We start from the raw sequence: 13,426 nt of genomic DNA, 5'->3' as shown, positions 1-13,426 counted from the left end.
CTATGGCGCATGACGGCAGGTATGCAGGCTGCCTTTCAATTAGGTCAAGGTCGTTGATCGCTGTTGTTCATTGATTTATTAACGTTACCAATGATTGCTTATTGATTTATTGATTAATTGCCCCTATTTGAGCTTTGTTTACCACCCCCAGCACCAGGCACTGTTAGACTGTGAGTAATTTACTATTGAGGGTTGCTACGCAGTACTTAGGCGATGTCGATTCTCGATGTAGACACACGATGTAAACAGTTAACTATTTGAATGTATAATGACAACCACAGACAACATTCTGCAACAAAAACTATGTGTGGTCGTATACACTTGTTTAAAGAAGAGAGAAGAGGCATGTAGACAATAGTTATAGTGATGGTATAGCTCCAGATGTTTTGTTTATCCAACTGTTCGCTTGCAATAGTATCTGGTCTTTAGTGATCTTTAGTATTTCATGTTATACCATTGAATCAATGCATTTAGCCAATGCGGGCAAAAACATGCAATCAAAGATCATTAATAATTAGATTATATGGATGACATCCGTGCTCACATCAATTTTTGCCAGTTACGTTCCCCCCTCCCCCATGTTTCGACCATACTGTAAGTGTACAAAGAAGCTGCAAAGTGAATAACATATATGCCGTAAATTAAAAAAAACAATGATGTCAAAAAACGAAAACTAATGTCGTTGAATGGCAAAGTCAAACAGGAAGATGTGAAAGAACAAAAATAAAGATGAATCTATTCTTCGGTGTACCATACATGTGAGTTTAGTAATTTGTTCAATTTTTCTGACTATTTAATGAAGGAAATTTATGTTTTACCAACCCTTTTCTTCGCACGATTGCATCAGTTTTGGGATCGCCATCCACATAATAGAGTCAACATGGCCTTATCGGCATCTTATCCTGAAACGTTTGAGGAAAACATATAACTTTTTAGTACTGACTCCTAGCGGATTGGCGGCATATTTCAGCCTGGTCAAGCACCAAGTAACGTACGCAAAACCTATTGAAAAGACAATTCAAAAAAGTAAATCCGAACGTCCAAGACGAGGAAGTTGTGGGAATTAGAAAAGAAAGAATAAATGCTAAGGGCCCGTCTTTTGGGTCTCCCCTCCATTGTTTCGTAACCTAATTTCTCACAAACACGGTAACATGAGATCATACAGGGATGTACAATGTCAATGAAAAAGACCTTTTCATATCGGGTCTACTATGTTCACCTCAAACTTTGTCCTGTATAAAGAAAGCAAGAGATTTTATCAAACACAATGATGTACACTAGTTACATGATTGACTGTAAATCCCACTGGCGACACGGGATTATAGATGAAGAATTGTCGTAGAAGATTGATCTATTGATTGTAACACTTATCGGAAACAGTAGGGTAAACCGGTGTGTTTGGTATATAGCGAGCGGTAGCGAGGTCACATGGCACTACCAGCTGCCGAAACGCTTTACACTTCGAGATTGACAGAAAAATAAGCTCTTCTTGAGCTCTTCTTTGTTAAATCCTGAAACAAGATTGGCCTCTACAGTCCCACAAAAAACGCTAGGAGCTAAAAGGCAAAGCCTACACGTCTTACTCTCCCTATCAACGAATTATTATGAGTCATGACCATAGCATGTCCAGAACACTTGGTATGAAAACTGGAAATTCTACTGTAGTGCCATAACACGCCGCTGGAGGGCTATAATCCAATAGATTATTATCATAACTTTATTGCAAGATTGATATTTCTTTACATTTATTTCCACAGGGGAGTTCTACGAGATTTTTTTTAATAAAAACTGTGACAAATGCGTGTTACCGTCTGTAGGACGTGACAACTGGTTGTAAAACCAGTAGGAGCATGTGTGACGTAACCTGGTGTTGCTCAAGTACTTCGTCTTTATTGTGTTCTACCGTAGGCACGTACACACTGGGAGACTACTTTCCTTAATTCAATTGTCCGACACTGTTCAGACGTCCCCGTTTACATGTTTTCTGTCGTATGTCATATGTCATGTCATGTACACATCATGTTCTGTCCAGTGGTGTCTTTGATATACCATGTGGGTTCATATACACTCCATTTGAGGGAAGAGGGATATAAACGATAGTTATACTGATAACATAGCTCCAGATATTTTGTCTATCCAACTGTTCACTGTTTGTAACACTACTTGTAATAGTATCTAGTCTTTAGTATTTCAACTAATACTATCGATTCACTGCATTTAGCCCATGAGGGCAAGAACATGCAAATAAAGATCGTCCTATAAAATAGGCTAGCCAGGTTGAGTACGGCACCACTGTGTACTGTACGTCCTTTTTGTTGTAATAAGAATAACTCCTTTCCCCTATGGGTACTTCTATACTTACCCCAGGTCAGTAAATCTCACATCAAGTCTTTATACAGGCTGATAAGGGTGTTTGTATTTGCGTTTTTATTCAAACAATAAACCATCGCGATGCCAAGTACCGCTACTGTGCTTTCCCTTGGACGAAGCGGTTGCTAAAGGTGGTATCTCACTGCACTTGGGGCACCGGTGCGGCACTACGGGGTTCGTTCACTGCGACACTTTTGTGTTATTTTCGCCGATTGGTCATAACTTAGATATTGCGTAATACGTAAAAGTATGACTTAGAAGACACAAAACGTAAGAATATTTGTTCTTCATCTCTCGAATTCGATGACTAATCGTTCGAACCCCACAGTGCCGCACCGGTGCCCCAAGTGCAGTGATATACCACCTTGAATCTTACATGAAGTCTTTTCAGGCTGATAAGGGTGTTTGTATTTGCATTTTTATTCAAACAGTAAACCATCGCGATGTCAAGTACCGCTACTGTGCTTTCCCTTGGACGAAGCGGTTGCTACGGGTAACTCTGAATAATAGAAACAACCCAAGTGGTATTGTTTTCAATCAATCCTGACGTATTGATTTGTGATTAATAAATTAAAGGCTACGTCCCTTGATCGATTGATTCATATATAGATGGTATAGTTCGTGAAAAGCGCAGTAGCTTATTAAAAATTTAACGCCCGGTAGCTAGGTCACCGGGGAAAATGGTAACAAAAGGACCGAGCACTGATTCTGGCGAACACCGGGTAACGTCACGAAACGTCAGAAATCAGCGATATCTGCAACACATTTCTGTACCCTTTCTGTGTAAGCTTGTCGCTGGTATTGTATCCACAATGTCCGTGGTGCAAGCTTCTTCAGTACCGGGGCGACACGACAACCGTCGGCGGGATAAGGTTGAAGGCAGCCCGACGAAGATTCCCTACACCCTCGGTGACAGTCACGGGGAGGCGATCCTAACTCTGATCGACGATCTGGTCGGGATCGACCCCGAGCACGCCGTCGCGTACGTCGGGAACTACCGCGGTAGCTTCGCGCCGCTGCTAGAAGCCAAGTTCGCGTTACGTAAACCGGTATGCGAGTCAAAGTTTATTGCACAACATTTGTAAAACGGGTACAATGTAGGGCTGGGTATCGGTACAGTGTACCGGTACAAAACCGGTTTTTCTTATTGGACCGGTCCAGAAAAACCGGACCTGAAAAAATTGGGTGGACCGAATGTTGGACCGATTGGAAATTTAACAGATTATTTTATAAGGCATTCAAACGTTTTGGGGCTTGCAGGTGGAAAAAAATAACAAGAGTGAAGTAGAGTAGAGTTTATGATAATTTCTACCAAGTTTTACAGCCAATCGTACAGGTGCAGCTAGCGTTGTAGGATTTTAAAACGCCAGTGTAAGTCTAATACATTCCAAACAAATGTCTTTCTAGTGATGAAGTAGACCATTGGTATGAGTCATACTGAAACAGGTCCAGGTTCAGGTCCGGACCTGGACCTGATCCTTTGGACCTGAACCGGACCTGGACCTGAATTTTTTGTACCGGTGTGACAGCGATCTCGCCCCCCCAGCGATCACTAGCGTTTTCGCCCCCCTTTAGCGTTTTCGCCCCCCCCCCCCCAAGAGCAGCTGGTTACTACATATTACAGGTGCGCTACCTGGTACTATACTGCACCTGGGGAGTAACGTATATGGTGTGTTACCTGGTACCTATATGGCACCTTATTACCGTACCGTAAGATGTCATACCTCGAAAGTCGATACTATATTGTTCGGTGCAAACATGACATGGCATAAAAACAGTGCTACTGCGAACGTATAAATCAACACCGTGTATGGTACGGAATACGTCAGCTATATGTTTTCAATTTGTCACAGTGTTTTCTTTCTTGTGCTGGAAACATTTCCATAGTTTCTCATTATAATCACTATCTACGCGCAAGTTGATATAGCTGTTGCTAAATGCTACACAAACACTGGTAAAGTACCAGTCTTAAGAAACACGGGTAAATGCATCAGTTCCTACATATTAGAAAAAACAGTCATGTTGGAGGTGAAGATATCCCTTGGCCAGGTGCATATACCAAAATGTGCGTTATTCTAATTAATACCTACTATTTGCATAATCAATAAAGACATTACATAGTTCGTTTGTGGTCACTTCATGGTAGGGACTTCATATTGGAGATATATAGGTTGCTTGAGGACAGGTGAATACAATGAAATACATCTTATGTCAAGACTCAGGTATATGCAATAATGGGAATACAAGGGACCCAACCCTCTTTGTCTGAAACAAGTTCAACTATCTTATTACCATGTAATTACGTTAAAATTGATACTATGAATGGAGTTATGTATCAAACTCGTGTACTTATATCATTCTGAAACTGCATTTTGTGATTTATACCAATCAACTTCTAAAATGTCATGTAAACCCGTTTTTTTTTGGGGGGGGGGGGGGGCGAAATCGCTAAAGGGGGGCAAGGTAGGGGGCGAGATCACTAGCCGGGGAGGGCGAGATCACTAGTGATTTCGCCCCGGGGGGGGCGAGATCGCTGTCACACCGGTACCCAGCCCTAGTACAATGTAATGCAGACTTAGGTACATTGTATAAGATAACTTACTACATAGTATAATTAAATTGATAATGTGACAATAGGTGTAGGTTGAAGGCTATGCAATATTCGAAGAAACAGTTATACAGTGTACAGTGTGAAATAAAATCGAAACATTAATTTAGTTCTCTCTTCTATGTAAGTTGGACATTCTATCACGAAATGATACTCATCTTCTACACTTTCTTTGCACGTTGGACACAGTCTCTAACTTACTGGGATATTATTGTGTTGGCCTTTTTCAATTTCTAAACTGTTTGCAGGAATTCTGAGTTTTGTTGTATTGGCTCCGAAGGTGAAGCGGGTGCACCTCGGGGTACAGGCCGGCGCCATCCCCCTGAGAAGATCGCTCCCCGCCAGCGCTGTGTACCCCAACACGCAGGAGGACTTCACCACTGTGGCGGGTGCCATTCCCGTCAAGTCGTCAGGAAACTTCCTCAGTGACGCGGGAAAGGTAGGAATATACCTTATCTTTACTACAAACAAATTTGTATACATTATATCTTTAGAAGAATAATAATAACGACTCTCACAATCTCAAAAATTGGTAAATTCATTTTAAAAAGACTGCCTTTGTTATGAGAAAATATACCGGAATTGGATTTGTAACGCTACTGTATATCAACGACCTTGGCTGGGCCTTATTGTTTTCGTAATTAGGGATGTAGGTTTTAGTCTATTTGCGACTATTTCGTACTATGTGTGATAGCTGTTGCCATACATTGTACCGTGTGCGATTGACGTGCAATTAAGTTCTTCTGTAGGTAAGTTGCTTGACCGTGGCACTACTGTGTATAACATATACCTTGTCTTCCTACATCGCCATAAAATAACCAGGCGGTGCCGTACGACAGAGTGGTGTTCTATGACGCGCTGGGTAGTTTGGAGAACACGGGCAGCATGTTCGACCACGTGGCCAACATGTTAACAGAAGACGGGAAAATTATCATCATCCATCGGCCCGTAGGTACGTTGTGCACGACAAATGAGAAAATGTCACTCTCCAAGCAGAGGTTCGGCTTCGGCTGGTTTTGGCGTGTGTTAGGCGTTTGTATCAGGCTTTCTATTTTGTACTGTTTTCTTTATGTCTCGCGGTCTAAAAACATGTGAAAGATGCAAACCTCTTCTTGTAGAGTAAGAGAATAGGACAGATAAATAATGATAAACTTTAAAATACCAAACATTACATCTTTTTAGGGGAATAGGCCCTAGGGATAGAGTAGGCAAGGATATTATGTATAAGGTGACGGGGGACTAGACTATAAGGTTTGATCCACTCACACCAGGAAGGGCTCCGACGTTTGTTGGGTTCTTTAGCGTGCTCTAAGTGTGGCTCTCCTCAAACACGGGACCTTAATGTAACGTCCTATCCAAAGGACGGCCCTAGCCGAAGCTAGGTACTCATTTCCAACCGAGTGAAGTAAGGAGACTCATGTATACAAAGTGCCTTTCTCAAGGGCATAAGATCGGTGACACGGTAGGATTCGAACCTGATGAGACCACTTGGTGATGAGCCATGTACTCTTCCGTGACGCCACACTAAGGCCTAAGTCCCAATTCCCAACCCGGGACTAGCTTTCGGAAACGAAAAAACATATGATTAGAAAAACGGCAAAGCACATTCAGGAGCATAAATTGTGTATATTCATTGGAAAACAGTTTAATTTTTCGTTTCCACAAACATCCCGGCCGGGGCCCGTTCTGGAAATGGGACCTAAGCCTAACTAACTCAAGTTGTCATGATGTACGTTTCTCCTCCAGGCTTGTGCTCGCTGCCCCTCCCGGCCGCCGGGTACAAACTGCTGCAGGAGACCAGCGTGTCGTCCAACAAGCTGACGGAAGAGCTTCGCGCCAACGGGTTCGTCAAGGTCACGTGCGAGGTCAGGACTGTTCCCGTTCGGATAGACAAACAAAGGTCGGTGTTCGACAAATAAGCCTAGACAAGGTCTAAAGCCCCCTTCACACGAGAGCACGAATGAGCCGCAATGCCGTCGGAATAAAAAGTACTGTATTCTAAACATTCTTACTGCATTCCAGATATTCGTCCCCGTTCTCCTGGCTGGCTCGAAAGTTTTTGACATGTCAAAAACTATCGAGGTGCATTCGAAGTGGAGAAATATCGAATGGCATTCATAGTGGATTCTAAGTGTATTCTAACTATTCTAACTGCAGTCTGACCGCATTCCGTGGCATTCCAACATTATTCGAAACATTCTTATCTCATTCGATGGAGAACCGAAACGGCAAGCCATCTCGAATCCTGCCAGAATTCGGCCGAAAGAATATCTCGAATGCAGTGAGAATGTCTAGAATACACTACGAATTCACAGGAATAGAAAATTATTTTCATTCTGACGGCATTCTGGCTCATTCCTTCTCGTGTGAAAGGGATTTAAGGCCCATTTGGAATACCCACTCGGAATGGCACCGAATGTGGCAAGAATTTTGCAAACACTTCATTCCGGCTGGTTCTGCTTGATTCCTGCTGATTCGATTTCAGTGTGAAGGCCCTATAAGTTGCGTATACTCAGCGATATTCTTTTTGGGTGGGTGGTTGTCAAAGTTGACGGCCTCCGAGTCCTGATATATGGACATAACACGTCTACAATAGTTAGGGGCCTTTACCTTTGACATTTTACCCACTATGCTTCTCACTATGCTAAACCGTAAACCGACTCACATACTTTTAGATGGTTTTAAGTTTCTTTTATCTTACAAATCTGTCAATACAAGTCATTATGGAAGAACTTAAAATACTGTCACCGAATGCATTAATGTAAGAAGTCTCATATGCCAGATAAGTGCTATTCATTTTGTTGCAATACATCGCCAGTATCATACGTTGACAAACAATCCCCTTCTCCAACCCAGGTACCTGGCTATGATGAGAGAGGGCTACCCTCCGCCCATGGACCGGGTGAAGGGCCGAGATCTCGCGAGAGCGGTCCGTGAACTGGACACCAGGATCAAGGAAGAACTTCTGGAGTTCAGGGACAGGATGGTCGTCATCAGCGCATGCGCAGGACGCCCCTCGCTTTGGAAGAAGTTTGAGCACAGACCGAACTATAACCCGGGCCCCGCCGATCTGTTTGGGCATTTCTAGTGATTACATCAGAGAATCTTGATAAATTTGTCCTCCTGTAATAGAGCTTAAAAAGCAATTGGCAGCGTTTCTGCATCAGATCTATATTATCTATCAATATCTGCATCCTTGCAGTCTGTATAAGCGCTTAGGGTTGGAGGGCTACACACGGACACACACACACACACACACACACACACGCACACACACACACACACACGCGCGCGCGCGCGCACTCGAACATACACAAACAGTCACACACACATGAACACACACACACACACACACACACACACACACACACACATGCATACGCACACACGCACGCAGATACACGAGGGAGAAAAGGAAATTCTTGTAACAAAATATGAACTTTGCAAAGGAGTGTATTCTGATGATTCTGACGATTCAGCAGCTGACATCCGTTGCATGATGTTTTTTTATGCCAGTTGAGCTGTACATTTGCTTTCATTGGCCGCCCAAACTAACGTTAGTTCTGCGGCAGCACGATCTCATGGCTTATGGAGACGGAACAGACGGACAGCATGCCGTCACAGCGGCACTCCGCACCGTTCACCTCCACAGTCTGGCCGGCTGGGATGATCTGATCCCCCGCCTGGCAGTTCGGACCTGTACGTAACGGAAACGGGATTTACACGTTAGTTATAAGGCAAAATTATCTCGTGAATTGTAGAGACGGAACAGACGGACAGCATGCCGTCACAGCGGCACTCCGCACCGTTCACCTCCACAGTCTGGCCGGCTGGGATGATCTAATCCCCCACCTGGCAGTTCGGACCTGTACGGAACGGAAACAAGGTTAACACGTTAGTTATAAGGCAACATTATCTCATGGCTTATAGAGACGGAACAGACGGACAGCATGTCGTCACAGCGGCACTCCGCACCGTTCACCTTCACAGTCTGGCCGGCAGGGATGATCTGGTCGCCCACCTGGCAATTTGGACGGTGTACGGTGGGGATACAGGGTGAGAAATGTGCTAGTCGTTGAAGATATTCTTTCCACAAATTGTCGAGAGACAAAGCGTCAAAGGAAGCTGGAATGATCTAGTCTGCCGTGAGAGATTGCGTAACTCCAACCTGATAGTTCTCACAAAGGAAACAGGATAAGTCCGTTTATGGTAGTGAAGACGTTGTACAAAACTAGAATTATATTTTCACAAACTCCAGAACTACTTACGTTTTCTTCCAGCACTGCAGTGGTGAAAAGGACCACGTACCCGGTGCCCACAATACATCAAACTGCGCATGCGCAAGTCAAACCACGAACTAGCTTATTGCCAACTCCGCCCCCAGCCTTTGTCAGATTAGAATGACCCACAACTTTACTTGAGAGTACATGACTCAAGCGAAACGTCGAAAGTACAGGTAAGACTATTCCGTTCCCCGTCTCAGCTTGACTGATAAGTCGCCATGTTGTATTTGCACTCCAACAACCGTTCACAGTAAAACTAAAAGTGACATCGTACTCAAACTGTGCACATCTGTCTGTTCTCACTGTTGAAACAGGTCATGCGGGGGCAACCCTGTACACAGAGTTACCAGCCGCCATCTTGGATCTACCTACCCTCCAATATGGCGGCTACTGTTAATATTTAGCCTGACTAAAATCGCGCTTCTAGCGACCGGCCTTACAGTTGCCGCCGCCCCAGGGCCCCAGCCAGTGAGAGATTGTGTATACACAGGCTACTGCTATGTTTAATCTGTCCTTTACTACAGTGACACACAAAACGCATCTGTCTGTTCTCACGTACATACACACTGTATCACTGCATCACATACTATATTAATATTCTTACCGTTAGGACAGGTCATGTAGGGACACCACTGCATGGGGGTCGTTCACGTTCACGTACATGAATGCACACTGGGTCACAAGCTGCAGTTGCCATGTTGGATCTACCAACCCACCAACATATATGATTACTCTATTCTTTACTCTTGCTGACGTTTTTTTTTGTGCCAATTTATCCTTTCTGAGCAGAGTGCTGTATCAGATCTGTAAAACTTGAACAGTCCTGTGCTGCTGCTACAGAGGTACTTCCCCATCCGATATAGTCAGGCGCCATGTTGGATCTACCAACCCACCAACATGGCGGCTACAGCTTAAGTCTTTAACACTCTTAACACATACTATATTAGTATTCTCACCGTTAGGACAGGTCATGTAGGGACAGCACTGCATGGGGTCGTTCACGTAGACGGCATCAACGCACTGCGGCTGCATGAAGGCGCAGCTTCGGGGGGACTTCACCACGGCACAGACTACCTGTACAACGTTTAAATATGAGAAAATAGCATGTGAAAATGATACAGCATACATGTGTTCATATAGCTATACAGTTAATACGTTATACAATTATATATATATATACAGTTGATATGTTAAAACCAAACATTCCGTTGCAAGTCTAGTGGTTGGCCATATGTTTGGTTTAAAATTCAGTAGATTCTGTGAAAATTTCTTTTGATTTTCTTTGGGTACCAAAGTACGAAAATCATCATTCTGGTGCATTCACATCTGATTTTAGCAAAACAGAGTACGACCTTAAAACTGTTCAGTTACCTGTATTAGTATCACGTCATTTGCAACAGCATACTTCTCGTTTTATCACTTCTGTAGTAACTTAGTTTACAGAGTAAGTACAGAGTAAGTAAGATATTTAAGAAAAAAAATATTGTTAGAGGAAGGTTAGACACCAGGGTAATAAGATACGCCAAATAGCAATTACTCAAGCAACTGGATATGGTTTTGGAAACGATTATAGGTTTCAGATAGTATCGACTAATTTTCGTCAGTGACACGGAAGAGATCTTGTTAAAGAGGGTTTTTATATCATACTTGTGAATTGATAGGTAAAAGAGATCTAGTTGAAGAACGGTTTATCCTAACTATGAATTAATATGCAAAATGTTACAAAGTGTTCCGACCACTTACGTTCCCGGGGCTGGCGCAGAAGCAGCCGAAAGTGCAGGGGTCATCATCCGGTACGGAGGCGCCGATCGGGTACGCCACTCCGTCCTGCACGCACCCCGCCTGATCGGATTCACATTTTCAAATAAAGAAATCAAGATATCAAAAAGGCATGAGAGACGTAAAGGTTGCACGCTCACGGTGACAGACGTATATTAGAGCCACCACTGTACATATAAAAACATGGACATAGATAAAATGAGCGAAATACAAAATGTTGTAAAATATAACGATACGTATGCTTGTAACGGAAGAAATTTAAATGATCAACTTAAATGATCCGTATGACACAAAAGATATATGATACAAGTTGTTGGAGGCACATGTCCAGTCCCCTACTCCAAGGACGAAAGGAGAAAAGTGAATTTAAAACGTAGAAAAGAAGAGAAAAATAAATCGAGATGGTTCACCTCTTCAAACTGTTGGACCGGCCTGTCAGCAAGAGCCGCACAGACGGACAGCAGAACCACGCACAGAACAGCGACTGGGGACGCCATGGTGGGTCGTGTTGGGACAGTGGTGTTGGACAGTATGCGTGATCGGGTCTACTTGTAGGGTATGGGCGGTATGAGTGAGTGGGACTACGTGTACGTCTATGGGAGGACTTGTGCAATCCAGGCGGTGGGAAAGCGCCATGTGTTTAATGTCCTGTCGGATATTTACTTTCGACGTTGCGTGTATATATGAGATCTCAGGCTATATATATAGGGCAGGTTCCAGTGGTTAGCAACTTATAAGCTAATACAAGTATAACCCCACGACCTCATACCTACCCAAATGTTTCTCTTTGATAAATAACTTCCCATTTGCATAAATCGTATCATATCTCTACCCAAATAACGCAAATAATATATCAGCCATGTATCAGTCATATATCAACAAATATGACCTTTGTATCATTTCTTCATACATTATGTGAAGTCAGCCTTCATTAATAGTACAGACTTCTGAAATCCACATACAATGAAGAGCAGTATTTGAAAATTACAAACATTCGGCACAGAACTACCATTGCTAAACTAAGAATCAGTTGCCACCGACTGCGAATTGAATCAGGAAGGCACAACCGCACTCCTCTAGAACAAAGAGTCTGCCAATTTTGTACCTCAAACATGGTAGAAGATGAAGTGCACTTCACTGTTGATTGCGATATGTATGTCAATGATAGAAATACTCTATTTAGACACATGAGTAGCACTGACAAGTTTATATTTCTCATGCGTTTTGACAAACCGACAATAGCGAAACCCATACAGTCCTACATTTTCACAATTACCAAGAATCGAGAAGAAGCCGAACTTTTGTGTTAGACTAGATTTGTGATACTTTTATATGTATATATCTCGACTTGTTGTGACCTGTACTTAGCTCGGTTGGGCAAAATTGTACAATAAAGGTCTTCATTCATTCATTCATTCATTAATATGAGATAGTGTGCAGTTACAAATGTCACAATATCACGTTTGAGGGTCCTGTGGCTCAGAACTTCCTACACTGCCCGATAATTTCTTGCGATGGAGGCGGACTAGAGTGTGATTCATTGTACAGATTACCACACATTGCACGTCTACTCTTAAGCAGAATTCTCCTAATCTTTTAATAAAAGAGTAAAATTAATGATATCTTCCGGGTCTTTGTCTTCGCCCAGAAATAATAAGCACAACTCAAATTTTCAGGCACAACATCATAGTATGAAGCCTTTTATCAATACCCACCAAATTTCAAATCATTGCAGTAATTACTTTACAGGCATTGGTTTTTTTGCAAATCAGAAGGTAAGTGGCGAGAAAAAAGTGGTGTGAATTGTGATCAGACGTGTGGGTCGAGTTCCCCATGCCGTAAATTAACAAAAGACATTTTCAAAATGTTTGATAATGATTCTCTTCCTATTTCAAGCAAAAAAAAAAATTGGGTGTCTGCCTTCCAGCAGCGCAAATTGACCCGCACAGTCAGGTCAGGTCAATTGTCCACGTTTTTTTCCTTCTCCCTTACCTAACATTACTGGGTGTCGCCTGCAAAGTACGTAATGATCACAATAATTTGAATTTTGGTACATATTTGTATAACACTTTATACTTCACATCTATGCTTCGAAGTCTAAGCTGTGCTTACTATTTCTCGGTAAAACCGAGGACTTATTGATAATCCCACGTACACTCATAAAGTACACCAAAATTCAAATTATTGTGATCATTACCTTGTAGGCGACACCCAGTAACATTAGGTAAGGGATGACGACAAGAAAGTGAACAATTGAGCTGCGACCTGAAGTGTACGGGTCAAATTGTTTGATCACACTTCACCCTTTTTTTTCTCGCCACTTACCTTCTAATTTAGAAAGAAAACGATGCCGGGAAAGTAATGACTCCAATGATTTGTAATTTGG

At 42.7% G+C, this 13,426-nt stretch overlaps 2 protein-coding genes across 2 annotated transcripts; one reads left to right on the top strand and one right to left on the bottom strand.

Moving 5' to 3' along the window:
* The first annotated feature begins 3,182 nt into the window (after window positions 1-3,182).
* On the top strand, window positions 3,183-8,222 carry LOC118416360. The gene is made up of 5 exons (XM_035821453.1): window positions 3,183-3,411; window positions 5,227-5,417; window positions 5,801-5,930; window positions 6,725-6,878; window positions 7,835-8,222. Exons 1-5 carry the CDS (start codon window positions 3,183-3,185, stop codon window positions 8,064-8,066), a joined length of 936 nt encoding a protein of 311 aa, XP_035677346.1. The 3' UTR covers window positions 8,067-8,222.
* Window positions 8,223-8,714: 492 nt separating this feature from the next.
* Window positions 8,715-11,537, bottom strand: LOC118416359. The gene is made up of 4 exons (XM_035821452.1): window positions 11,451-11,537; window positions 11,005-11,103; window positions 10,218-10,335; window positions 8,715-8,844 (listed from the first exon to the last, which is right to left on the bottom strand). Exons 1-4 carry the CDS (start codon window positions 11,535-11,537, stop codon window positions 8,819-8,821), a joined length of 330 nt encoding a protein of 109 aa, XP_035677345.1. The 3' UTR covers window positions 8,715-8,818.
* Window positions 11,538-13,426: the final 1,889 nt, after the last annotated feature.

The sequence above is a fragment of the Branchiostoma floridae genome, chromosome 5 (assembly GCF_000003815.2).
Source record: "Branchiostoma floridae strain S238N-H82 chromosome 5, Bfl_VNyyK, whole genome shotgun sequence".
Lineage (NCBI taxonomy): Eukaryota > Metazoa > Chordata > Leptocardii > Amphioxiformes > Branchiostomatidae > Branchiostoma > Branchiostoma floridae.
Note: the sequence above shows the minus strand (reverse complement) of the source record. Positions and strands in the feature narration are given on the sequence as shown.

Excerpts from the sequence above, each read along its gene's own strand:
- LOC118416359 (XM_035821452.1), bottom strand. The coding sequence starts at position 11,537 with ATGGCGTCCCCAGTCGCTGTTCTGTGCGTGGTTCTGCTGTCCGTCTGT. Across the intron at positions 10,336-11,004 it reads TCTGCGCCAGCCCCGGGAAC|GTAGTCTGTGCCGTGGTGAA; the intron begins GTAAGTGGTCGG and ends AACGTTGTACAG. Across the intron at positions 8,845-10,217 it reads CTACATGACCTGTCCTAACG|GTCCGAACTGCCAGGTGGGG; the intron begins GTGAGAATACTA and ends CGTTCCGTACAG.
- LOC118416360 (XM_035821453.1), top strand. The coding sequence starts at position 3,183 with ATGTCCGTGGTGCAAGCTTCTTCAGTACCGGGGCGACACGACAACCGT. Across the intron at positions 5,931-6,724 it reads CATCATCCATCGGCCCGTAG|GCTTGTGCTCGCTGCCCCTC; the intron begins GTACGTTGTGCA and ends TTTCTCCTCCAG. Across the intron at positions 6,879-7,834 it reads GTTCGGATAGACAAACAAAG|GTACCTGGCTATGATGAGAG; the intron begins GTCGGTGTTCGA and ends TCTCCAACCCAG.